Source organism: Dipodomys merriami, unplaced genomic scaffold, assembly GCF_024711535.1.
Source record: "Dipodomys merriami isolate MVZ:Mamm:240054 unplaced genomic scaffold, mDipMer1.0.p SCAF_104, whole genome shotgun sequence".
Lineage (NCBI taxonomy): Eukaryota > Metazoa > Chordata > Mammalia > Rodentia > Heteromyidae > Dipodomys > Dipodomys merriami.
The window spans coordinates 655,050-683,019 of NW_027202316.1; the positions used below are offsets into that span (position 1 = coordinate 655,050).

A 27,970-nucleotide genomic window follows, 5' to 3' on the forward strand; every position below is an offset into this window, starting at 1 on the left:
TCTCTTAATGCTATCACCTTGTTGATTGAGTTTCAATTCAGGCATTTTTGGGGAGTACATTATTAAAACCATAACAGGGGCTGGGAATATGGCTCAGTGGTAGAGTGCTTGCCTTTCATGCATGAAGCTCTGGGTTCGATTCCTCAGTATCACATACACAGAAAACGTGGAAGTGGTGCTGTGGCTCAAGTGGTAGAGTGCTAGCCTTGAGCAAAAAGAAGCTCAGGGACAGCGCTCAGGCCCAGAGTTGACGCCCCAGGACTCCAAAAAAATAATAGAAATAAAACCATAACAAGTTCTTTGGTTTCCTCTGAATGGACAAAAAGGCTGAGATTCAGAGAGTAAGAGAGTTGTCTAGGGTTGTAGTCAGCTGAGAGTTGGAAGAGGAATCTAAACCTAGGTTTGTCTTTCTGCCATATGGTATTCTGCCTCAGGAACTGGAGGATTCCACTCTAACCCCCAACTATGCTGACTGCAGATGACAAAGGCAATAGGTTCAAAGCTCACACATATCTATATGGGGCCATGGAGCTGGGAGATGGAATGAAAGCCATAGTTGAGAGCTGTGGGTTTTCAAACTGTTTTGTGTAGAAGCCTAGCAAGGCGGAGGAGGGAGAAGAGACTGAGCGACGGGATGACCATTCTTCCATGGAGAACAGCTCCACTTCCATCTTTTCTACATAGTAGGGTTCAAGGAAATGAAGCAAATTTCATTAGGAAAGTTCTGGCTGGGTATATTTATCCACTTTTGTTTCTTAAAAGAATGGAAAAGAAGACAGACACACTCATCTCGAGAAGAATGTTTTGGAAAGAAGACAGGAAGAAGCTGCAGTGTTCTAAGTGGGCTTTCAGAGTGAATGCAATTTGGGTCCCTGTGGTGAGAACAGAAGCAAACTAAGTACAGTGCAGGCTTCAAGAGGGCAGGGGAAAGACAGAGCTGGCTGGGAGAGGAGGGGGCTGTTCCAAGGCAGGTGGTTTCTATGCATGTGCTGTCTAGGTCCGCTGAGCAAATTGGACTGCACCCAAGAACTGGAAACACTTAGTGCTGAACAAAGAGGAGCAGAGAAGAGAGTGGAGGTGGGTGGAGCAGAGCAGCTCTGTGTGCACAGGGCACTGATGCTGGACACTCATGTGAACAACTTGTAGAATTCCCCAATCATTAGAAGTATGAATAGTATATGGATGAATTAAATATTTATGACATTCCCCTTCCTATTAACAACTTAGCTACTTGTACCCAATGATACTTTCTTTAGCTGTGATAGATTTATTTTGCTCCACACACATAATTTTTATATAAATTCATAATTATGACTAATGTGTACTGTTTTGACTTCTTTTGGCTTGGAAAGTTCCTCTCACCTTGCCTCATTCCTTGAGATCCAGGTTAGTCAAGGTCGCATCCTTCCATGTTTTACAATTAGCTGAATAGCATTGTTCATGCAGTTCTGCTTTTACTTTGCTCAACAATTTCTCAAGGAAATTCTCCATTAACTAATCAGGGTTGATTAGTGGTGTGTGTGTGTGTGTGTGTGTGTGTGTGTGTGTGTGTGTGTGTGTGTGTGTGTGTGTGTGTGTGTGTGTACTCATGCATGTGAGCCAGTCTTGGGCTTGAACTATGGATCTAGGCCCTGTCCCTGGGCTTGTTTGCTCAAGGCTAGTACTCCAACATTTAAGCCTACAGCTCCACTTCTGTTTCTTTGGTGGTTAGAAATAGAAGTCTCACAGGCTTCTATGCTTGAACTAGATTCAAATTGCAATCTTCAGATCTCGGTCACCAGTGCCAGGCCAGATGAACTTGGTTTTTTATGGCTGAAAGTACTGTGCAGTGAAGATCTGCTGTTATGAATCTGACCATTTCCCTGATGATGGGCAGATACATTGCTTCCGTATTTTATTTTATTTTTTAAAGTTAAACTGAAATGAACACATTTGTGTGTCTTGTTAAACACACTACTACTGATTTAAAAAAGTCTATAGCCACAGTGTGTGAGTTCAATCCTTTGCTCTACCACTGGCCAGCCTTGACCTTTGGCAGTTTTTGAATCTCTGGGGATTAGTTTTCCTACTCTCTAAACAGAAGAGTCATAATAGGGTATGCAATTTACATAGAACTATTACAAAGATGCCAATCCTTATAAACAACTTAATATTACTGTTTCACTTCTTTGAGATAACATGGTCCAGAGAGCTTAAAATTTTTTAGGATGTATTGTGGATGGTGTTAAAAAAAATCACAAAAGTCACACAAGTTCAGGTAGCTACCAATGATGTGTGATGGTATACTTTCATCCGTCCCCTCCCAAAATTAACCCTAACTCCTTATAATTTTTCCCAGTTTGATAGTCACAAAGTGATGCTTAATTTGCATTTCCCTGATCCCTGGTGAAGCTGAAATCTTCTTTTTGTTTGTGGAGGGGGGGATGCTGGCACATGGTTGGTTGTTTGGATTGATTTTTCTCTGAACTGCTCTCCTGATTTTTCTAGGCGTGTTGTGCTTAGATGTCAAATGTCCTCTGAAGGCCCAAAAGTTAAAGGCTTGGTTATCAGTCTGTGGCACAAAAAGTGGTAGAGCCTTTAGGAAGTTAGACCTTAGGAAGGAAGTTAGGTCATGGGGACTGTATCCTTGAAGGTAAGATTGGGACTTTTGGCTTTCTCAAATACCTTGTCTCAGCAATAGAAAGACTACACTGATCATCTCCCCTCCCTGCTCCTCTCTCTCTTCTCTTTTGTTTGAGTTATAAGATCTCTCTGCAATGTCAACTATATGGATTTTTCTGCCTCTGATTTCCTTGAACTGAAAAACTACCTTTTCAAAACCAAGTGTCATACTTTTATTTGAAAATCTAATGCTGACAGTTCCAACAGGGTTCCAGTGTTGATTGAAAAGTTTTGCGTGGCAGTCTGGCTTAACTTCGTAGAGTGCTAGCCTCGGGCATAAAAGCTCAGGGACAGTGCCTAGGCCATAGGTGAAGCCCCAGGCCTGGCACAGCTCTTCCCCTCCAAAAAATGTTTTCAACTGCTCTAGGTATCTGGAATTTATTACATGGTCTCCATTATGTTTGTTCTAGAGTATGTATGCATAAAACAACTTAAATTTTTCTGAAGAAATTTTTTTATACTTATATGTCTTCAATTAGATAGGAATCAAAATAATTTTCTTCTCACTGCACAGTACAGCTGGTAGCATTCACTCTTTGCTAAAATGTCTCCCACAGCTCTAAAGAAAGTGAGTCAGGAGCCGGTCTCTGGTGGCTCACACCTGTAATCCTAGCTACTCAGGAGGCTGAGATCTGAGGATCAGGATTCAAAACCAGCCCAGGCAGGAAAGTCCGTGAAACTCATATCTCCAATAAACTACCAGAAAACCAGAAGTGGTGCTATGGCTCAAGTGGTAGAACACTTGCCTTGAGCTGAAGAGCTCAAGGACAATGCCCAGGCCCAGAGTTCAAGCCCCACGACTGACAAACAAACAAACAAAAAAGTTAAGAAAGTAAGTCAGGGAGTGATGTCATCCGGCAGACATTTCACAACTATACATCTAGCAGGCCAACTTCTTGCTTGATTGTTTTGTTTTTCTGACCTCTTGGTTTTTATTTAGGGAATTTCTCGGAAGGCTACTTAGACTCAACCAGAAATGGGACTGGCTAAGTGGTTGAAAGTTCTGGGAAGAAACCTAGGTGCTGTTGTTGGTGGGGGTGGGGATCCTCTTCTGTCAAGAAGGTCCTTGGAGGCTAAAGATCTGGGAGGCATCCAATGGGAGGGAATCTCCTTGTATGATGATTTTCACTTACTAACTCATGGCTCTGCAAATGTTGCAAAGTGTAGTTAAAGTGTGTTATCTAGGACTTCTTAAGTTCCATAAACTCTACAATTACACTAATACCCACCTGGATAAACTCTAAACATGCATAAAGGAGCTTCTTTCTGCCCCCAACTCTTGTTCCTCAAGACCTAAACACAGAAAAATTTCCCCCTTCTCCCCTGGTAGTAGCTGCTTGGAAAGGGAAACTGGGATAGGAAGGGGTTGTGCAGTTAGAAAGGGGCCCTATTGGAAAGCTTGGGTGGGTGGGTCCTAAGATGTTTGTTACAACACCAGTGCCGTTAGGGTTGCCACCATGACTGACAAACAACAAAAGCACATTCACTCAGAAAGTGAAGGGACAGTCATCATCAGGGTAACTGCCTTATGATGAAGTGTGGCTTCTGAAAAATCCTCTCATTGACAACCATGGAAAGAGTGACTTGTCACAGAATTTCACTATTTTTTTTTTCTTTTTTGTTGGTCATGGGGCTTGAACTCAACACCTAGGTGCTGTCCCTGTGTCAATCAAGACTAGCACTCTACCACTTTGAGCACAGTGCTACTTCTGGTTTTCTGGTGGTTCATTGGAGATAAGAGTCTCACAGACTTTGCTACTCAGGCTGGTTTTGAACTGTGGTCCTCCAATCTCAGCCTTCTGAGTAGCTACGATTACAGGGGTGAGCCACTGGCACCTGGTCCACAGTAACTTCTTCTTCTTCTTTTTTTTTTTTGGGTTAGGTCGTGGGGACTGAACTCTGGGCCTGGGCGCTGTCCCTCAGCTCTTCAGCTCAAGGCTAGCACTCTACCACTTGAGCCACAGCACCACTTCCAGCTTTTTTCTTTTTGCTTATGTGGTGCTGAGGAATCGAACCCAGGGCCTCATGCATGCAAGGCAAGCACTCTACCACTGAGCCACCTTCCCAGCCCCACAGTAACTTCTTAAAATGATGCAAACAGAACACCTTGTACTGGCACTGTTTTTTAGGAAGAGAAGAAACAACTGTTTACATTGTTTAGACTTCAGTGCATCTTCGATTTGCTCTGTTAACAGTGGCATTCAGAAGGCTAAAGACAGAAAAGAATTTCCAATCGTGATTGATTTCCACTGGGCATCAAGGGACAATCCCAGCTTTCAAAGTGAGGGCCCCGGCTCATGATAAACACTGTAATTTCTGGATTTTGTTTCCTTGTGAGTGATGCACAGTTACGAAGATTATCGTCTTCTTTGTCAGGGCTTGTGTGGATGATGGTGACGTCTGGCAGAATGAGGAAGGAAGCTGGCGGGGGGCCACACCCACCTGCCGGAGGTCAGGAGGCATCTCATGGCTGTGAGCCCTGGGAGATATGACTTGAGAACTCCTCCATTTCATGGGCTTCCTGGCTGCAAGGGACAGTCAAAGGTCTTCAGGCAATATCTATTGTCCTCCTCTTGCTGCAAACATTGTGTACAAAATTCACAGCCATTTATCCAGATGTGGGCTCTCCTACTCTCTTTCCTTTACTACAGTGCTGGACACGGCACTTTCCAATACTCAGGGCCCAGAAAACGCAACACTAGGCAGTTTCCTGTTAATCCAGTTGCTCAGAGATGACTTGTGGTGGGAGAAATCAAAGGAGTAACTCTGCCATCATGGCTTTCCTCAGGTCTCTGAAAGCCTCACATAGGCTTCCAGTTCAAAGCTAAAAAAAGAGAGAGTGTGTGGGTGCCTCCATTCACACAGCCATGGCTCCGACTGTGGGAAGAAAACCAGTTTCCCTCTGGGGTATTATGAGATACTGATAAGAGAACTGTTCAACTGGAGGCTTCATGATACAATCGGCTGCCTTTCTGAGGGAGCTAGGGGGGAGGTGCTCTGTATTCTAGGCTTTTCTTTTTCCCACCAGCAGGGGACTGCAGAGATGGATGTGTTTTGCACTGGAGCCTGGAATGAGAGCGCAGGCTAGTATTCACCACCTTGCAACTCACCATCCAATGCCCAGTGCTGAACTGTGACCTTCAGCCTATGCGAGTTCCATCGAGAGGGTGAATTGCTTCAGAAAAGACACCTATATTTTCGTGTCCAGGACACATGGCAAATATTCTCCACATGAGTAGGAATGTCAGTGGATAAGATCCAGCATGCGTGCAAGGCCAAGACCTTGAGGTGAACTAGAAGCTCAAGGGCTGACAATTGCAAGTCCCTGTACATTATGTCTCCAGAAAATGTCTTGATTCTCAGAACACCCACGGATTGCAGTTTTCTTCCTTCACGCAAACAAGTGCATGAGACAAGAGGAAGGAAGCAAAGCCAGTTGAGAGCAGCTGGATGGCTGTGTGGCTACTTTCCCAAAGGGAAACAGCTGGGGCGGCTCTCCAGTGGGAGGCCTCTCAGAAATGCAGGCATGGGTCCAGTGTGTCGCCACACAGAAATGCCATTTTTTGGGGGGTCGGGGATGTGCTGCTGCTTCCAGACACCATCTATACAATGTCACGCCCTGGATGTCTCCATCTATATCTTCCCAAACCTTCACCTAGAACCCTTGAAGCTCCCATCTTATTGCATGCACATCCCTTGGTACCCATCCTTTTCAGATTGCTTTCTCTCCTTGCCACAGCAGGCTGGCTCTGTGTGGTTGTGTGAAGTAGGACTCTCTATCTCTCTCAATGCTGTATGGAAGTGGTGAGCGTAGCTGAATTATCACAAGCAGAAACAAGCAACTCTTCTCCACCTGCCATGTTGCAAAGCTAAGATGACCAGTAGCTTAGGTATTTTGGACTTGCAGCAGGTTTGATTTGTGATTTGTGATTAATTGGAAATAACCTTATTGTTAGTTGCAAGTGCATTATATGTGTATCTCAGGCTAACACATGTGTGCGTATATATGTATAACATAATATTTAAGATATTGTTGGGGCTGGGAAGGTGGCTGAGTGGTAGAGTTGCTTGCCTTGCATACATGAGGCCCTGAGTTTGATTCCTCAGTACCACATAAGCAGAAAAAGTGGGAAGTGGAGCTGTGGCTCAAGTGGTAGAGCGCTAGCCTTGAACTGAAGAGCTGAGGGATAGTGCCCAGGCCCACAGTTCAGGCCCCACGACTGACACGCACACACACACAGACACACACAGACACACACACACACATACACACACACACACAAAGACATTGTCATTGTTGGTTTATTTATATATTTTCCCTTTTGGTGCTCATTTTGTCTTTGTTCCTCTCAACATACAGTATCTGCTCAGTTTTTGTGTGTGTGTGGGTCGTGGGGGCTTGAACTCAGGGCCTAGGGCACTGTCCCTGAACAATTTCACTCAAGGCTAGCTCTCTACCATTTTAAGCAATAGCACCACTTCTGGTTTTCTGGTGGTTAATTGGAGATAAGTCTCACAGACTTTCCTGCCCGGGGTTGGCTTTGAACTGCAATCCTTAGATCTCAGTGAGCCACCTGTGCCTGATTCATCTGCTTAATTTTTAATTGTTAAATGAATGAAGGTTTACCCACGACAGCTAGTACAGTCCTATTTGGTATGCCCTTTGCTGAAGGTATTGATTTAAGTTCATTAATCTCTAAGACACTCTTTTCAACCTGAAGCTAATAAGAAACAATGAAGAAATAATAGTACTTCTTTATTCTCGTGTGGGGAGCCTGACAAAATAGGTCCCGTGGGAGGACTGTCATTCAGTATTTTGGGCCATAAGCCCCTCTGTGATGTCTTGCCTGCTTCCTGCCTTCTGTGTGTTTCTCCCTCACAGCCTTCATCAGCCACTTATCCACAAGTTACCAGAAAAGGAGAGACAAAGGGCAACCTTTGATTCATCTTGTGCCAAACACTTGATGTGGAGACACTATCTCAGTTCAAAAACTTCAGTGTGAGAGCTGGTCGGTCAAGGTCGGAAAAGGGAGGCGTCAGGAGAGGGAGGGTAAGCTCCCATGTGGATGCCATGGGGGGGCTGTACTGATGCTGTGTAGCAAAGTTCTATGGGCTTGGGCTCCAAACCCAGGGGGCTCCCTTATCACCCCAACAGCTCCCTGCAGCAATAGCATAAGCAGGCTGTGTCGCAGAAGAGTCCAAGATTCATTTCCTACTACATTTCTCCAAGATGCATTTTCTTCTGCATTTCAGGAGCTTGTGCAATGAGATTGAGGGACCATTCTCAAATCAGACATCATGGTTATACAGTGGGAAAGTGCCTAGGTGTCTCATGCTACTTTCCGGAAACTTCTAAAACCTACATAAGAGGCATCTTGTCCATGAAGTTGCCCAGAATTGGCTGATAACTATCTTCTTACACATAGTCATAAGTGGGAATAGAATGCTACAACAGCAGAGAACCAGACAGTCCGGATTTTCAAGTTACAAGGATGCTTAGCAATGATCTGACCTAGCAGATTTGCCTTACAGCAAGAAACAGAGGTTGATGCTGAAGACACTAGTCCAAAGGCAGACCATTTAAACCCTGAATTGTCATGAGAGTCCTTCACTGGAGACTTTGGTGATTTATTGAAATTGTCATCATTACCTGTGTGGCGGCAGTGGCAGTGGTCTTCTTCTTCGTCGTCGTCATCGTCGTCATCTTCCTCCTCCTCCTCCTCCCCTCCTGCTCCTCCTCCCCTCCTCCTCCTCCTCCCCTCCTCCTCCTCCTCCTCCCCTCCTTCTCCTCCTCTTCTTCTTCTTCCTCTTCTTCTTCCTCTTCTCCTTCTCCTTCTTCTCCTTCTTCTCCTTCTTCTCCTTCTCCTTCTTCTCCTTCTTCTTCTCCTTCTCCTCCTTCTCCTCCTTCTCCTCCTCCTCCTCCTCCTCCTCCTCCTCCTCCTCCTCCTCCTCCTCCTCCTCCTCCTCCTCCTCCTCCTCCTCCTCCTCTTCCTTCTCCTCCTCCTTCTTCTCTTGAACTCAGGGCCTAGGTACTGTCCCTGAGGTGTTTTTGTTTGTTTGCTTGTTTTTAGCACTGTATCACTTGAGCCTCATCTCCATGTCTGGTTTTTTGGTAGTTAATTGGAGATAAGAGGATAAAGGTCTCAAGGATTTTCCTGCCTGGGATGGCTTTGAACTACAATCCTCAGATCTCAGCCTCCTGAGTAGCTGGAATTACAAACACGAGCCACCAATGGCCAACTACCTGTGTCTTCTTAGTCTGCAAGTCTGTAGTTGTTATATTACTGGTGTCCTTAGTAATTTATTTCATGTGATGGATAAAGATCATTCATGTTTGCTTCTGATCCATTCTGCTATCCATCTTGTCACCCCTCATAATATCTGGCCTAAAGCTCTAAATGTAGTGACCATAGAACAATGCTGTTGCCTTCTGGTTAAATAAGAACTTTCTACCATAAGAAAGGGAAGATGATAGTTCTTACCACTCAAGATGGTTTTCTACAAACGCAGACATGGGGCTGATCTGCACCGTGTAAGTATCGTTTGCAGAGTACTCAAAGAGTCCATAGTAAGGGTTGAAGAGCTCCTGAGACAAAAGGAAGAAAAACTCTCGAGAAGGACCGCTGTAGTCCAGCCTGCAAAGGAAGCATAGATCACGGATGATCAGTTTGTGGTCAGAAGTGAAATCTCCTATCCAGATTCTTGCAAGCTCTTTAGAGTTGGGGATCTGGGGGAAGCAGAGGCCATCTCAACTCTTTAGAGTGGATCCCAAGATGGGTGTCAATTTATGGAAGAAAAGAAGAAGATTGAGGACATTATTAACCAGGTATCTAGTTGGTTTATTAACTCTCATGGCAAGGAATCCTTTCTTCCAATCATCTAATATCTACCAGACAAAACATACAGTTGGCCCATTACAAAGAAGGCCTTTGTCATGAGAAACATAAAAGAACTTTCTGCAATTGTGTGTATATGTGTGTATTGAAAAGATTTCTAGTCCATTTTCATATTTTTTTAACTGGACTTGCCTCCCACTTAAGTGATTTCCATGATTTTATACAAATAAAAAAGCACATGAGAGGTTTGGTATGCAGCTGTGTATGGCACTTTGGAAAGATGAGCTTTATTTCTATTAGATACCCAATAGGACACACTTTTGGCCATGTAATCTCAGACTCTAGGACATGCCAATAACCCTAGGTTTTTGAAGAGCCCAAAGCCTAAAGCTTAGCATATACCTGGAGAGAGAAGGGCCTCTGGAGAGGCCATGATCAGAGTTACCTGGGGGGGGGGGGGCAAAGGCAAAGGCTTCTAGCTATCCTGCCCTTTCTTGAGAAAATTCGCCCCTGATCCTGAGGCTCTGGTCTGTGCACACCAAGGGGTCTGTATAAACCCCCGTGGTTCTCACCCCTCCTCTCCAACAAAGGTGATGTAGAGCTTGTTTCTCTGCAGCTCCTTCCGGGAATAGGCCATCACCTGATTGAAAGTTCCCTCCAACAAGTGGTCTCGACGAATAATAAGCCTGAAAAGGAGAAGTTCCGGTGAGTTTGGGCTCTGACGGCGGGCCACTGGACAGTGCCAGATGTGAGTTAGGAGTACCCAGGTATACGGCTTCACACTTCAAAGTGAGAGGGCAGGCATGGATCCCATCAGGTCCCTGATGGACTTAAGCCTTGTCAAACCATTGGTGGATGTGGAAAATGTGTACACTTATTATTGGATGCATCCTATTGGAGTTGACTATTAAAGATTCAATTAATAGGGATTTCTTCAATTAGAAGTTCTTCAATTAGAATTCTTAAATTTGAGGCTAGATTTTCAAGAAGAAAGATAATAAACTGAAAAAGAAAAAAATCAAAACAATAACATACATCTTTTACTTATTCTTCAATTGCAAAGTCACAGAGAATCTATACTATGTTCTATCGAAGAACAAGCAAAAAGATACATAAGCTTTTTATGTATTCCTTTATTTTTACTCAGTTCAGTTTTTCCCTACTCAGTTCAAGATTCTTGGTTTTCTGAAAAGATCTAGTACAGATGCCTTTGCCTGCAATCCACTCTTCCTTTTCTTTCTCCTTTCCTTAGTTTCAATTTCCTTTCCCCTTCCTTCTCTCTCTTGCATTTCTTCCAACTTCTCTTCTTTCCCTCCAATTCCCTTACTTGCTCCTTTTTCTCCTTTAATTGCTACCACACTGGGTGGCCAATCCCCACAAAACTAAGACAGAGATCTACAGAGGATCAATGGCTGGGAAAGCCTGTCCTCTGAACTCAAGGCTGAACCCTGGAGCACTCACTTAATCTTCCCGGGACCCTGACCAAATCCTTTGGCTTCGAGTTTTCGGTAGAAATTGCGGAGCTTGGCCTCAAAGTCTCTCCGGTACGGGGAAGGTGCTCTGGCACTGGCTCTCTGTAAACCTGCAGAGAGAGAAGCACAGGACCTGCAGTCATAACTTTTTCTTTTATTTATTTTTTAATTTTCTTTTGGTTCTGAGAATTAAATCCAAGGCCTCAAGCTCTTGAGGCAAATGCACTACCACTTGAGCCACACTTCCTAGGCCTTTTGCTTTCAGGTGTGTTTTTTATTTAAATAGATAGCATGTCCAGCATGTAAGTAGAGTCTATCAGAACATGTGTGTAGAATCCACCAGAAGCACATTCCTGGTAGGGCAACAGCTCTTTACTATATGCTTGTCGTGCTTCTATGCTGGTACTGATGCTGATGAGAACAGGAGGGCCCAGAGCATTTAGAAGCTTTACTTGATTACCTTGCACCCTACAGGCAGATTTTTACAACAATGACAACAACAACTACAGCAACAATTTCTTGACTTTATGCAGAAGAGAGCTTTTGTGATTTGTGGAGTGATTACTTAGATGTACTTTATCCACCTGTTAGTGAGATGGCCCAAGTCATGTTATTTACTGTACTTCCGGTACTAAGCTAACCATATAGAGTTTGTATAGCAGTAAATTCGTGGAAATAAGCATTTCATTAGGGAAGAAATGATCTCCACCCAGGAAGGTAAAGGAGCACAGTGCCTTGATATTCCAGAACATGCTGACAAGTCCAGGAAGGCTTCCCTGTAAAGATCTGAAGAATAAGGACACAAGGTCTTGCCTTATGACTCTGACTGGCCTTGAACTCACAATCTTCCTGCCTCAGCCTCCCAGCTACTGGGACTGCACGAGGGTGCCACCATGCCTGGCAGAAAAACCTCCCTCGAACTGAGAGAACTAATGAGCTAGGAGAAGAATAGTACAGAGCAAGGATCAGCATGTGTAAGAATCCTGTGGCAGAATGAAAATGGATGCTCTGGTTTATCTGGAACACAACTTGTAAGAATTGAACTGGTGCAAAAACAAAGCTTCAGAGGTGGACAAGACTCATATAAAATGGGACAGGGCTCATTTGTTAAACAATTTTGTCTTATGGTGAGCCTAATAAAGAAGCTATTACATGGGGGCTGGCATGTTATGGCAAATTATACAAATACTTATCCTTCTATAGAGAAGGAATACTGGTGTGGAGCTGGGTGGACTTTTGTGAGCCTGATTGAATACCTGGGAGAAGTCTCGGCTGAGAGCCCATGTGAACATGATTACTACTTTGCATTTTTTTTAAAGATTTAAGCTTTACAAAGTGTTGTTGCAATGACTTCTATGGTTCTCTGCCTCTGTAGCAATCAGGTAAATTTCACAAAGGCCCACCTAATGGGAATTACAGTTTTTAACACTAAAATATTTGTATTACATAATCTTGGATCCCATGGTCAAATCCAGAGAATAAAATATTAAATAATTTAACAAAAACAATTGAATGATAATGTAGATTCATAGCATGAGTGATACCTTTGGTCGCGTCTTTTACATAAAAGTAATCCAGGTATTGCATTCTCTTTTAACTAACTCTTTATTCTTATTTCTCTTTTTGCAGTTTGATATCCTACCCATACAAGGAAGTTAAAATCTTGTTCCTTGACCAAAGGCTGCATGCAGACGGAAGTGTAAGATGCAGATAAAATCTTGTTCCCTGACCAAAGGCTGCATGCAGACAGATGTGTAAGGTGCAGACAACCTCTGAAGCATGGCAGATCAGCATAGGCCAACAGCTCCCCCTAACGGCAAGCTCCTGAAAAGTAGGTCATGCTGTGTACATTGGAAATGTTTAATTGTCCAGCTACTGTCTCTGACAAAGCTTCTGTCCCTCACCCTCCACCCACCCCAGACAATGAATCCTGGGTTATGTTGTTTGTCAGATGTAGTAAGCATTGGACATTTCCTTAACTATGGCATTGGGATGCCTGTTTGGAAGGAGTAACATAAAGAAGATACAGGTGTGTGTGTGTGTGTGTGTGTGTGTGTGTGTGTGTATGTGTGTGCGTGTGCTTGAATGCAGGGTCTTTTTGAATGCACGGTCTTTCATTCTAGGCTGGCTTTTTTGCTCAAGGCGGGTGCTCTATCATTTGAACACATCTCCTTTTCCATTTTTTTTTTCTGATTAATTGGAGATAAGAGTCTCACACATAGCCTGGCGCTGGTGGCTCAGGTCTGTAATCCTAGCTACTCAGGAGGCTGAGATCTGAGGATCACGTTTCAAAGCCAGCCCTGGCAAGAAAGTCTGTGAAACTCTTATCTCCAATAAACTACCAGAAAACTGGAAGTGGCTCTGTAGCTCAAGTGGTAGAGCACTAGCCTTGAGCTGAAGAGCTGAGGGACAGTGCTCAGGCCCAGAGTTCAAGCTCCATGACCGACCAAAAAAAAAAAAAAAAAAAAAGAGCCTCACACACTTTTCTGCTTAGGCTGGCTTCAATCCTGAGTAATTATGATTACAGATGTGAGCCCCTAGTGCCTGGTAAAGATACTGTCTTTAAAACTTTTTCAAATTGTTATTATAAAGTTGATATACAAAGGGGTTACAGTTATGTAAATCAGGTAAACAGTACCTTTCTTTTGGGGAGAACTACCAAAGCTGCCTTAAAGAAAACTTTGAATGACACAACTCAGAGAAACCAAATGAAATGACATTGTAGTTCTGGACATGTATAACAATAATTCTGAGTGAGATAGAACTTCTAAGAGACAGATCACACTGCTAAGTTCTGTTTCTTCTCTGAATTTTCCCACAGGTGTCAACAGCTAAACTTGGATGCTGACCCTAGAGACTGTCAGATAAAAAACCCCTTGGTTTTTCAAGAGAACCTCTTTCACTTTTCACATTACAAGAAGAAAGCCTGGGTTAGCATAAAAACTTATAATAATGTGATAATACAAGCCAAATATAAGAGAGAAAGCAGGACTCTGGTAGTTTATGCCTATAATCCTAGATAGTCAGGAGTCTGAAATCTGAGGATTGCCATTGAAGCTAGCTGGAGCAGAAAGTCTGTGAGATTCTTTTTTTTTTTTTTTTTGGTTGGTCGTGGGGCTTGAACTCTGGGCTTGGGCTCTGTCTCTGCACTCTTCAGCTTAAGGCGAGTGCTCTACCGCTTGAGCCACAGAGCCACTTCCGGTTTTCTAGTGGTTTTTATTGGAGATAAGAGACTCATGGACTTTCCTGCCTGGGCTGGCTTTTGAACCTCGATCTTTAGATCTCAGCCTCCTGAGTAGCTAGAATTACAGGCGTGAGCCACCAGAACCTGGTTTCTGTGAGATTCTTATCTCCACTAAACTACCCCCCCCCAAAAAAAGGGCAGAAATACAGCTGTGGCTCAAATGTTAGAGCCTATCCTTGAGCAAAAGAAGCTCAGGGATAGCACCCAGGCCCTGAGTTCAAGCCTTAGGACCAGCACATAAAAGGTAAGGGTAATATCTGTTATCTGGATCCAGTTTGAGAGTATGGGTTTGACCCAATTAATTATCTTGATGACTTCCTAGATATAACTTTTCAGTTCAATATGTCATCCCACATTTGGAATGAAAGACAAATAATTTTTGTCACAAGCAAGAGTATCTATCTATCTATCTATCTATCTATCTATCTATCTATCTATCTATCTATCTAAAGAAAACACAAGGGGCTGGGAAGGTCGCTCAGTGGTAGAGTGCTTGCCTTGCATGCATGAGGCCCTGGGTTCGATTCCTCAGCACCACATAAGCAAAAAGAAAAAAAAGCCAGAAGTGGCACTGTGGCTCAAGTGGTAGAGCACTAACCTTGAGCTGAAGAGCTGAGGGACCGTGTCCAGGCCCAGAGTTCAGGCCCCATGACCAGACACCACCCCCCCAAAAAAAAGAAAACACAAGATGAATCATGTCATGTGGGGTTAAGAAAACTCTTTGGAATCTTTGTGGAAACACAAGAATGAGGACATGTTACTAGAATTGGTAGCCAACAGAAATCTGCCAAAAGGCTCTTCTTATTGAAATGCTTGAAGAGTGTCTTTTAATGCAATAGCAATCTAGCACAGGGATTCCAGCTTGCTGTGTAAAGGGACAGAAAAGTAAGTTTGGAGGCCATATCATTTCTCTTGCTATTGTTCATCTCTGCTGTACTGTGAAACTATGTGAACGTGTAGGATGGCCAAGTTCCAATGCAAAGTTGATGGGCCTTGGAATCTTTTCCTTAAAAAGATCATTTTCTTATATTCTGAAATACTGTGTTGAAATTTAAATGTAAACAAGCCCCATTCTAACTTGGAGACGTAAAAACAAGTGTCTGTGCCTGATTTAGAGAATGCACTCATGATAAGGATATTGAGAGGGATGAACAGGGGGAATGTGTGCATACACCCCCCTCCCACACAGAGCTGTCCTTTGCTCCCCTCTGCTGGTGGAGGACATATGGCCACTTACAGGTAGTATCAGGCCAGATTCTCAAGTTACCTGGGGAGTTCTGAGGTGAGGAACAGGGTGAACACCGGGGAGAAAAGCTGTACCCAGGGTGGAAGGCAGTCTGTAGAGGTACGTAGGACATGATCTCTTCTTCAAAGAGACTGCAAAGATTAAGAAAAGAACGTGTTCACAGGGCAATGGCAGTCAGAGTTCTCACCAAGAACAAAAGTGATCAGATTTAGGCGTACATCTCACTTAAACATTTTGTTTCTTTTTTTTGGAAAGGTCTGATTAATCCTACAAAAAAATCTCCATCAAGAACTTTATGTTGTGCTTGGGGCCCAGTTGTAAATCTAGTGACCTATCTAGGGGTGCACAGCAGGTACAAGGGTGAGAGCCCTTCTTCAGTCTTAGTCTCTAGAGACTTCTAGAACAAATGCTGGTGAGTGTGATTCAGGGTGATTGCAGTATGGAATCGCCAAGCTCAGCTTTTCTAGCATTTTCTCAGCTTTGGCTCTTTACCTGAGAAGAATGACTAGATCCGCATCACAGGACAACTTCTCAAGTCCATGGTTGCCCTCTGTACGAATGTAATGGATTTTCTCCCTAGAGAAATGCAGGGAAGAAAATGAGTAAGAATCACCCACCAACATGGAAGCCAAGAATGCATCTTTCTTCGGACTCCCTATTTATTTCTCTTAAATTCTGGTGCATGTTGTGGTACCCAGAGCTTGCTATAGATTCCGAGGATGCTCTAGAAGGTATGGTGTTCCTCAGACTCACACTGAGAAATGGAATAAAGTCAGGGCCACAGAGAAAGGGGGGAGGGGAGAGGGGGGAGAAAACAGGCATGGAGCTGGAGGGGGGAGTCCTGTGAGCTCATGGTACATGAAGCTGTGTTAGGTAGAGAATGAGGCGTGTCTTGAGAAATCTATGCTTCATGGGAAATTCTATAATGTCTACAATGGACACAGAGAATCTCCCTTAGCCTCCAAAACAGATCAGAGCCTTTATCAGATTGGTTACAGCACAGGCATTTGTTTCTCTGTTTAGTTAACAGCTCTTTTATTCTGACCTTTTTTTTTTTTTTCACAGTCTTCAACTCCAACCAGACAAATGATCTCAAGTAAGTCTATGGATAAATAGTATTCATTATGATCAGATGAACTTTGGAATTTGCTTCCTTGCTTTTCAAACATTATGCCCAAGAAGCACTCCATCACATGCCTGCTTTGGAGAGGTTAAACTTTTCCTTTTTTGAAGAAACACAGCAAGAATCTGGGGAAAACTTAAAGGATGAATTCTCCCCTCTTCCACACTTAATTATTTGTTTAAGTTTGACAAATCGAGACTCATGAAATGAATACCTTTCACTCAGTTTCCCAGAGTGGTAACATAGAGATTGAATTAATTTTTTTATTATCTATGCTTTTTCCCTCCAAATACTTCAGATACTACATGGTCTTGCGTATGACTGCATTATTGTGAACCCAGACTTTCATCTTAACTTGCTTATTTTCAGGCAAAAATAGGACCAATTTGACTTTCTGGTGTGGGGAATTTTAAATTTGAAGTGTTCTTTCTTTTTATTGGTGTCTATATTAATTGGGTAAAGGGGCTTCCCTGTTATATTTTTATACAGGTACAAATGTGCTTTGATCCAATTCGCCTTTTTTTGCTCTTTTCCTTCCTCCTCCATCTGAAATTAATTTTAGTGGGTTTCTTTATTTTCATACATGCATGTGAATAGATGGGCCACATTTAGAAAGGAAAGGGAAGCTTTTTAGTCCCTGCAAAGATACATAAAGTAGGACTGGATAGAGAAATGCTTTGGGATTCAATCTTGGCATAGCTAAAGTACTAGGCCTGTGAGGCACCTCTGTAGCACAGTACTCCTGCTGCATAGTACGCCTGTAGTCATTACCACTGCCAAGTACCACTGCCTCAGGGCACCACTGCTGGTAGGGTATCACAAGCAGCAGGCTATGGCCAAGTGGCAAGGTTCACTGTGGTGTTCCCATCTGTCAACATGAGTAGTGGAAGCCCAGCCAAGGGCACAAGTACCAGCCTTGCTTACCACCAGCTTCCTCCTCCACCTCTGTGCCTGATTTCATGTCTCTAAGCGTTGGCCCCCAAGTCCTGCCACCACCCCATAACTTTAGAAGGCACTCTCAGATCTGCTCTTCTGGCTTGCTGACTTTGGTTCATGGATGGCTTTTTCACTTAGGTACTTGGCTAATAGCATCTCACTGTACAGGTGATCCTAATGCCCCCAAAGCTCTACATTTGGGAAGACCCATTTTCTCTCTGCTGGGGGTAAAGGGGGGAGGATCATCACATTCCAGGGATCACCTTTATCCTAAGAGTAGCCAAGGGAGAGGAGGTTCAGAGTGGTCAGTGCACTGCTGTTCCCAGCTACGAGTGGCAGCCCCCCAGGCAGGGGCCCTAGCAGAGTGCCAGGTCTAAGGAGTATTGGTGGCTCTCCACCAGGTTGTCCTTCCTTCTGCCATCTCTGTGTGGATCCAGTGGTGTGAGGGATCTCCAGATGTCCCTGAGACTCCATCCCAAGTGCTCTAGAACCAGGAAGATATGGGAGGAAAAGCATACTGTCTGTCTTTCCTACACATGACCCTTGGCCACAAGGAAAGGTCCAATGCAAGCTTCTCAGAGCTCAGGCCAGCGCAGAGCCACCTGATTCATATTCTGGTATCTGTCTTTGACATTCTTCTTCACCAGCTAGTTCCTCCTCCACTTTTCCCCATCTCATAAATGATGTCATTTATCTTCTGCAGATATCTGGTTATGTTTTTATTTGCAGGGTGCAGGACTGAACCCAGGACCTAACATATGCTAGGCAAGTGTTCTTCCACTGAGCTAGTCCTCCAGACCCCTGGATATCGTTTAAAATTGCTACCTACTTCTCACCCTTCCATGTATAACCTATCATCAGCTCTTACTGTCTTTCTGTTCAGTGAAGGGCTGGTACTGGGGCTTGAACTCAGGGCCTTATACATGTCTCGTGGCTAACACTCAGCACTTAAGCTATACCTCCAGTTCTGGGTTTTTGCTGGTTAATTGGAAATCGGAGTCTCAAGAATTGATCTGCTCAGGCTGGTTTGGAGCCATTATCCTCAGATCTAAGATTTCCTTCTCCTTTTCCTCCTCCTCTACCTTGTCTACATCCTCTTCTACCTTTTCTACTTCCTCCTCCTTCCCTCTTCTTTAAGTTGACTTTTCTTTTCTTTCTTTTTTGTCAGTCATGGGGCCTGAACTCTGGGCTTGGGTGCTGTCCCTCAGCTCTTCAGCTCAAGGCTAGCACTCTACCACTTGAGCCACAGCACCACTTCTGGCTTTTTCTGCTTATGTGGTGCTGAGGAATCGAACCCAGGGTCTCATTCATGCAAGGCATGCCCCCTATTTGACTTTTCTAAATTTTAAAATGAGTCTCTAATGCTTTGGTGAGTTCATATTCCTCCAAAAGATAAGCAATGAACTCATTACTTAATGGTAGAATCAGTAATAAAGATTATGTGTAGCAATGTGTCAGATGCTCTTCAGGTAATGCAATCCCCCAGCAATTCCTTAGAAATCCCCTTCAGTTGTGCACTGTGAGTCAAAGAATGACTCCTAAATAGATGGCCCTGGGTATGGCATTGCCTTGTGTAGGGAAACCCCAGAAGGCAATTTTTGAATGCTGAACACAAATAGAAGTGGCAATTACTCATTCTAACTCTCACATGTTCATGACAAAGACTAAAAGTAGTAGTGCCTATATTTATCTTTAAGGTCAGGTTTTGAGGGAACAGACTAGATACTAAGACAGGAAAGTCAGAGACTCTGTTCCAAAAGGCTGACAGTGTGCAGGGAGACCAGGTAAATAACATAATACAATGGATCTAAAAACAACCTGGGGTATAAAAAGAATGACAGTAAAGCAACACAGAAAGAATTCTACAGTCTGCCTGGACACTACATGTTTGCCTTTGTTATAAGCCTTTAGGAAAGGATGAGGCACCCTTAATAGAGAAGCCACTCAGGCAGAGACCTTGGACCTTGTGTTTAGAATCCTGACTTTATTCATCCACAATCACACCTTGGGAATATTGTGTGAAGGACAGTAGGGACATGTTTTGATTTGTGCTATAAAGAGGTAACTCTGGTTATGGTACAATCATGGGGAGGGAGCTTTCCAGTAACATCCTAGGGAGAAATTAGAGGACCCAATGTTGGGTCATAATAGGGAGAAAGAAAGAAGGGGGGGACATGCTGGAGTGAATATTTGGATGTGGAGATGCAGGAAGAAGAAGGGCTAAAGGAAAAGGATGGTAGGGAGATTGGTGGTTTTCAGTAACACAGAGTAATAATACCAGGAGAAAAGGATTCCATGAGGGACCAGTAGAGGGAAAAATAGAGAATAATCTATCTGGAGGGTTGGCCAGGATTTGAACAGAAAAGGGCTACTGGAAAGTGTTAGGAAACAAGGGTAGAGTATACAGGTATCAGTCAGATTTAAGAGGAAAGGGGGGATGGGAAGAACTGTAAGCTTTCACAGGACTCCATTTGCCTATCCTATTCTTTACATATGTCCTCTTTAAAACAATTCTACAAGGCTAACATCATGACTCCACCATTTTGGTGATAAGGTCAGAAGTCAGAACATGCTGCCATCAGCTACCCTTGGGGTGGAACTAAAGATTTGGATTCCAACAAACCCCCGTGCATCTTTAGCCTTGGAAGGAAAGGGATATTTGAACATCTTGGTCAGAAAGCAAGATTTCAGCTTAAGGAGTATATTTTCTGTTTGTCACTGTAGATGGCTGCCCTTCTCAAATAAATTGTTTCAGAGATGCATTAAAAGAATGATCCCATGGACATGAGGATTTAAGTGGTCATATCACAGATGACACTTTTGGTTTCCTTGATCTTTCTTTCTTTCTTTCTTTCTTTCTTTCCTTCTTTCCTTCTTTCCTTCTTTCTTTCTTTCTTTCTTTCTTTCTTTCTTTCTTTCTTTCTTTCTTTCTTTCTTTCTTTCTTTCTTTCTTTCTTTCTTTCTTTCTTGTGTTGGTCCTGGCGCTTGAACTCAAGGCCTGGGTGCTATCCCTGAAATTTTTTTGCTCAAGGCTAGTGTTCTACCACTTGAGCCATAGATCCACTTCTGGCTTTTAGGTGGTTAATTAGAGATAAGAATCTCAAGAACTTTCCTTCCCAGACTGACTTCTAACCTTGATCCTCAGTCTCAGTCTCCCAAATAGCTAGGACAATAGGAATGAGCCATTGGCTGTTTCCTTGCTTTTTAAAAAAATATGATAACCAAATAATTGGTTTCTGTTAAACAACTACTCATAAGTAAAAACAATTTATACTGCTTTACATATATATGTATATATTTAAATTATATTAATTTATTTTTTGTTAGTCATGGGGCTTGAACTCAGGGTCTGGGCACTGCCCCTGAGCCTCAAGACTAGTGTTCTACCAATTGAGTCACAGCTTTACTTTCATTTTTTTGAGTAGTTAACTGGAGATAAGAGTCTCATGGGGACTTTTCTGCCTTGGCTGGCTTTAAACCATTTTTCTCATTTCTCAGCCTCCCGAGTAGCTAGGATTATAGGTATGAGCCACTGGCACCCGGCTACAAAGCTATTTTATAATGAAAATGATGTTTCCCTTTGTGTGCTTTCCTCCCAATCCTTGGCAGTGATTCCAACACCACACAAATAGATGAGTAACATCTCTGTGCTGGACTCTTCATTTTGAGGAATCAAGTTATAATTTAAATACATGAATAAAATGCATCATAAATTGCTGCTTTCTATCTAGGAAGAGATTTTTCTACCTAGAAAAGTAGTTGGAGAGATCTGGAACTCTAGGGATGGGTGTCGGACCCTACCTGAGTGCATGGTTCCTTGCCAAACTTGGCTGACGCTCTTGCAGCATTTCAAAAATGTTTGGCTGGCGAAGAAATGCCACAATCTTGTCATTATATGCTGAAACAGACAAAACGACAGAGTTGTAGTAGAGTTTGCAGCCCAGAGATTTCTAGAAAATGCCTACTTGATATCTAGATTATCTAGGAATTTGACATACTTATCAAAATAAAGATTAAGCTCTGGAATTTTTTCAAAAGGTGCATATTTGTATTTTGTAAGAGAGAAATAGTACATGGTTTTCACAAGATAGAATTTAACCTCTGATACATCTTCATCATGGCTTCTAAGATACTCAGCTGTATGACCATTTTACTTTCTTATTTTGAATTTTTTAATATGATGTGCTTCCATTTTATTTTTAACTGACCAAACTAAAAGTGATCTAGGAGTAAGTTCATTGTTCATAGTATGTCAGGAATGTTGCTGAGTGTTAACTCAAGTCTATGAACCAGTAAAGGAGAATAAAAAAGCTCTTCCCTGAGAGGCATTCTCCTCTCATCCTTCTTACTCTTCTTGGTCCTTTTGTTAAAGTTGATATGGCAGAAGATTCTTTGTGAGTTTTTGGTACTGGTTCTGGAGTTTGAACTTAGCACCTGGATGCTGTCCTTGAGCTTTTTTGCTCAAGGTTAGCACTCTGCCACTTGAGCCACAGCTCCCTTTCCAGCTTTTTGGTGGTTAATTGCAGATAAAAGTTTCACAGATTTTCCTGCCTGGGCTGTCTTTGAACTCAGATCTCAGCAGAATTACAGGTGTGAGCCACTGGTGCCTGACATAGTACTTTACTGTTACTACCTCCCACTTGGTGCTGATTTTTCAGGCCCAGTAATGGTAATACCCATTATTTTGACCTTTCACACCAATTCCTTAATACAAGTGGAATGTGTTTTGACAAGAGGCAGCTGAGGTTTAGAAGGAAGACCATACAAATTTTTCTGTATACACACATGGCAAGAGAGGCCTACATTTAAAGTAGCATCTAGTAAGGAGAAAAACGCATCACTTCCTTAAAACTGTGTTCCTCTGGGCTGGGTTGACAAATCATTAAAAGAAATAAAGAATGGACATGGTGGTATGGAAGAGGGTGGAATGGAGAGAAGAAGAGGAAGCTGGAAGGACAAAGGACAAAGTGAGCAGATAGGAAAGGAAAAAGGGCAGAGGATGATAGTAGCACAAAGTCAGGGAGTATCACAAGAGAGGAAGACCAAAATGTATAAAAGAGTTCATGATAAGGAAGCCAAGGCTAAATATTGAGTAGCATGGGGTTCAAAAAGCAGTGATACATACCCAGTGGCAATGACTCATGATGGTGTTGGCTTCGAATAGCAGCTACAAGGCTGTGTCCTGTCCTGGATAGCAGAGAAGCGCCTCTGTTTCTAGAGACTTCTGAGGCCTAAATTTAAAATATAAGCATAAGACTGTCATCAATTTATCATTAATCTGTCATCAATTTTAGGTGATGTTTTGATACTAATTTTTCAACATGAAGGTTAAAGATCATGATATCATCCTAATTTCAAAAAATAGTTATATCATCTGGGCACTGGTAGCTCACATCTCTAATCCTAGCTACTCAGGAGGTTGCAATCTGAGAATCTCAGTTGGAAGCCAGCCTAGGCAGGAAAGTCTTTGAGACTCATCGCCAATTAAGCACCAGAAAAGCCAGAAGTGGAGTTATGGTTCAAGTGATATAGTACTAGCCTTAGCACAAAAGTCTAGGGACAGCACCCAGACCCTGAGTTCAAGCCCTATAACAGACAAAAAGAAAAAAGAAAAGTTATATCATGAGACTCAGTAGACACTATGTGGAAAATGACCTGTGTAACTTGTGAGCACGAATGGGAGGGGGAAACTAGGGGAAAGTGAAGGAAGGAGTGACATTGTCCAAAAAAGAAGTGTACACATCCTGACTGATGAGGTGCTAACCCTTCTGTGCAACATCTTAATAATAACAATAACATTATATTAAAATTACAATTTTCTAAGTATTGGGAAATTCATTAAGTTCTAAAAAATGAGGAAGTACAGTAGAAGTATACTGTATTCTTGTTAGTAAGAAAGTGACTGAGCCAGATAGCTAGCACTCTCTTTAGATTAAGAAACATTTCTCAAGCCAGGTGCTGGTGGCTCACGCCTGTAATCCTAGCTACTCAGGAGGATGAGATCTGAGGATCACAATTCAAAGCCAGCTCGGGCAGGAAAGTCTGTGAAACTCTTATCTCCAATAAACCACCAGAAAACTGGAAGTGGTGCTGTGGCTCAAGTGGTAGAGCACTAGCCTTGAGCTGAAGAGCTGAGGGACAGTGCTCAGGCCCAGAGTTCAAGCCCTGTGACTGACAAAAAAAGAAAGAAAGAAAAGAAACATTTCTCATCATGTTAGATAAACTCTAACTAAAAATTATCAGTAAGTTTACAATTCTCATTTCCAAGAGGTAGCATTGAACTCCAGTCATAAACATGGAATAGGCTTTTTAAACAGTGGTGACTGCATTCAAAAAGCTTCACATAGTACCTTAGAACTACACACATATTTCAAAGTAAGATTAAGTTCAGTTTACAAAGACAGAATCTGAGGTGCCAAGAAATCTTGTCCTAAATTTTCAAGTATAAGAGAACAACAACGATTGTGACTAACACTGGACTGTCAACAATGATTGTAACTAACACTGGACTGTCAACAATGATTGTAACTAACACTGGACTGTCAACAATGATTGTGACTAACACTGGACTGTCAAGTGTTTGTACCTATCATGTCACCAGATTCCATCCAAAGTCTTGGCTTTGCTTTGAAATTTTGACAAAATTTTATGGGGTAAATAACTTGCTTAGCCTACAATAGATATTTGTGACAATTAACTCCAAAGAAATAAGTCAATTTTAAAAATCAGGAAATCCTTCTAAGTTCTAGAGCACAAATTTTCTACCATGATTCATATATATATTTTGTTTCTTAAAATTCTTAGAGCCACTCAGGTTGTGGTGGATTCTTGTAATCCTAGAACTCAGAAAGGGCAAGAAGATCACAAGTTCATGGCCCAGATGTGTTCTCTGTGTCTGTCTGTCTGTCTGTCTGCCTCTCTTTCTCTCTCACATACACAATCTCACACACAATCTCACACACACACACATACACACACACACAGAGTCACACATATTGCCACTGCAGAGTAACTAAAACCAGGGCACTATAGATTTTCCACATTGGAACACATTCAAAATTTAGTGAAGATTATGAATCACTCTAAAATATTTGAAAAAGTATGATAAATAGGCTCTAAGATATTTAAGAACTTTCCAAGTAATTTTATAAAACATTTAAAAGGAGTCTAGGGTCTGGGAAGGTGGCTCAGTGGTAGAGCGCTTGCCTTGCATGCATGAGGCCCTGGGTTCAATTCCTCAACACCACATAAGCAAAAAGAAAAAAGCCAGAAGTGGTGCTGTGGCTCAAGTGGTAGAGTGCTAGCCTTGAGCTGAAGAGCTGAGGGACAGCGCCCAGGCCCATAGTTCAGGCCCCACGACCAGACCCAAAATAAATAAATAAACAAAAGGAGTCTAAATACCTAGACAAAAATGGAAAAGAAATTCTCCATTAGAGTAAGTTACTTATACAAACAGGACACTAGTGACGCATGCTTGTAATCCTACCTACTCAAGAGGTTGAGATCTGAGGCTCATGGTTCAAAGCCAATTGGGGCAGAAAATCCATGAGACACTTATCTTCATTTAACCACTATAAAGTGGAGCTGTAGTTCAAGTGGTAGAGAGTGAAAAAAAGCTAAGGAACAGTGCCTATACCCTGAGTTCAAATCAGAGCACACACACGGCTCACACAGAACTCAGGAGAGTTCTGATGAAATCTTAAGAGAGTTTGATGAAATCTTAAGCTATGGAGTCTAGAAAGATCAAGCAATCCTCCAAAGGTCATTTAAGACTAGGCCATCTTGGATATCACAAATGGCAATGTAGGAAACACGTATGGTTCCTAATTAGGCATGGTAACTGTTGGAACTCCTTGGGTTTTACTTCCATGTTCCTGTCTCAAAGGAGTTAACATCCTTCCTGTGTGGAGATGTGCTCTTACTTTGTTATCTCTATGACGCAGTCTTCATTCCTTTTCTGGAAGCAAGGGGAGGTATATCCATCCTTTCTTTTTCTCCTGGACCTTCTCATTGCCATGACTTATTGAGGGACAAGGAACTAGATTCTGTGCCACATGAGTGATTTTTCACTTTGACCTCATCACACTCAGCTCTGCACAGCTGGTGTAACCAGACACCAGCAGCAGCAGGCTGGTTTCTCCTTGGCCGCTATTCTAGTCTCATCCAAATGGTAACAAAGTGATGGAAGAAAAGTTTTTTGATTACTAACCTAGGAAGTACTGAGTCCTTCATTTCTTTTTCTTTAATTTAAAAAATATATAAAAGTGTTCTGGAACTGAAATGATAACAGTTCTTTTCCTTAAAGGCAATTAGGTCAGTCCAACTGGATGTGTGTTTTAAATATTTTCAATGCAGAATTCTCAAAGACCACTTAATCAAAGATTATTTAAATGATGAGTTATGTGAGTAATTTGGAAAATGGCTAAAGTTCAGGAGACCCCACAATTTCAATCCAAGTGAAGGTGTTTAACTACAGGCGGGTCCTGGGGTTTGAAATAGGAAGGGTACCCTGCTATTCCTGACTCACAGGGATTTTATGTGTTGTGGATATGCCTTAGGGAACATGTAACCTCTTCTGAGTTCACCTGCTCACTGACAAAACTAAGCCAAGTTGAAAATCTTTAGAATCCAGTTGAGTTTAGGTACTCTAAAGGCAGATGGCTGGATGATGGGTATGTACAGGCCAACTACAAGCTATAAGAAATAATACTGGGGACAGACAGGACTAAAGGGTTCCCAGAATAGTAGAAAACTTGCCTGCCAAGGAGTGGTGCTAAATGGCCAGAGCAATCTGGAGGATAAGGATGGTTTGATAGAAATGTTCTCCAGTTTGGGGTATGTGAATTGAGGATATCAGGGAGGCTAGGAGGAAATTCTAGGATTCTGTGTTTGAGCTAGATTTTACAATGCATCCTTGCAGCCACACCATGGTACTTAGCCAGCTGAGAGACTGACTTGCAGTTCACTGCCAACTTCAGGCCAGAATGACTCTTCTAACTATTGAAAATGACTAGAAGACTGGATTTTCTTTTTAAAGCCCAAATTGTGTGACTCAAATTTTTTGACACTTGGGCTGTATATATATTTGTGTTTATGTGTGTACATATGTATGCATATGTATGTGTAAGAGAGAAACAGAGTCAGAGAAACAGAGACAAGAGAACTACAGAGAGAAAGAAGAGGAGGAGGAAGAGGAAGAGAGGAAGGAATCCTACTTCAGACATGCTAGGATTGGCTGCTCTACATATGATTGGGTGAAACCCTATTTTCAATAGAGACTACTTTTAGGATTTCTTTTCCTTTTGATGTTGATTACTTTAATCATCACTGGAAATGGGAAGGCTGAAAACATTTAGCTTTCTAGACAAAACAAAACAGATAGCCTGAGAAAATAATTTTCAGTGACTAGTAAACAAGCTTCCCTTCTGCATTACAATTTGGAAATGTATACTTTCTTTTTAAGGCTGTGATTGAGAAGTACAGGCTTTAAATTTTATCAGGCTAATAAACAGCTAATGTTCTCTCTGAAAACAATGGAAACATGATGTTAAAAATGTATCAGCAAGTGCAGAGGAAGGGTCCAATGGATGAATTTGCACCATTCCTGGATTCTTTTTGTGATTTAAGAATAGATCACCCAGGCACCGGTGGCTCATGCCTGTAATCCTTGCAACTCAGGAGGCTGAGATCTGAGGATCACAGTTCAAAGCCAGCCTGAGCATGAAAGGAAAGTCCATTAGACTCTTATCTCCAGTTTAAAAAACCACCAGAAAACCGGAAGTGGCACTGTGGCTCAAGTGGTAGAGAGCTAGCCTTGAGCTAAAGAGCTAGGGACAGTGCCCAGGCCCAGAGTTTAAGCCCCAGGACAAAAAAAATCAATAGCCAGTAGATGGTGGCTCACACCTGTAACCCTAGCTACTCAGAAGGATGAAATCCGAGGATTGCAGTTAAAAGCCAGCCTGGGCAAGAAAAATCCATGAGACTCTTATTTCCAATTAAACACCAAAAAGCTCGATGTAGAAGTATAACTCAAATGATAGAGTGCTATTTTTGAGTGAAAAACGTTGGCCAGGAAGGAAGGAGAATAGGAAGGGAGCAGGCTTCTCTTATTTCCTTTCATCAGCATGTCCACAAAGACCTAAATTCCTCTCACTAAGCTCCAACTCTGTTTGAGGAGAAAGGTGGTAGGCATTGAACACAGCTTCAATATGCTAAATAGACATACTACTTCTAAGCTACACCCCCAGGTCCTGTGCCTCCATTTTTAAAGATTTAAAGAGGACCAAATCTTTACCACACGGAATTTGGGGCATTTGGCCCCATCACCATGGTGGCTGTGGCCTCAAATAAGCCTCTCTTTCCTTCAAATCCCTCTTTACTATGATCTTTCCTCTGCTTGGCCTTCATTGTTTTCTTTTCAAGATTCTAGTTTGTACAGACACAGTAAGAAAA

At 42.4% G+C, this 27,970-nt stretch overlaps 1 protein-coding gene across 7 annotated transcripts in view; it reads right to left on the minus strand.

The window, feature by feature from the left end:
- Positions 1-27,970, minus strand: part of Hecw1 (HECT, C2 and WW domain containing E3 ubiquitin protein ligase 1) — a 306,170-nt gene that overhangs the window by 27,495 nt on the left and 250,705 nt on the right. For all 7 annotated transcript variants that reach the window (XM_069998137.1, XM_069998173.1, XM_069998127.1 and 4 more), the window contains 7 exons: positions 22,644-22,749; positions 21,320-21,416; positions 15,952-16,035; positions 15,481-15,590; positions 10,959-11,079; positions 10,070-10,183; positions 9,144-9,296 (listed from right to left, as the gene is read on the minus strand). In XM_069998137.1, the coding sequence (XP_069854238.1) occupies positions 9,144-9,296; positions 10,070-10,183; positions 10,959-11,079; positions 15,481-15,590; positions 15,952-16,035; positions 21,320-21,416; positions 22,644-22,749 (785 nt within the window). The remainder of the gene's footprint in view (positions 1-9,143; positions 9,297-10,069; positions 10,184-10,958; positions 11,080-15,480; positions 15,591-15,951; positions 16,036-21,319; positions 21,417-22,643; positions 22,750-27,970) is intronic.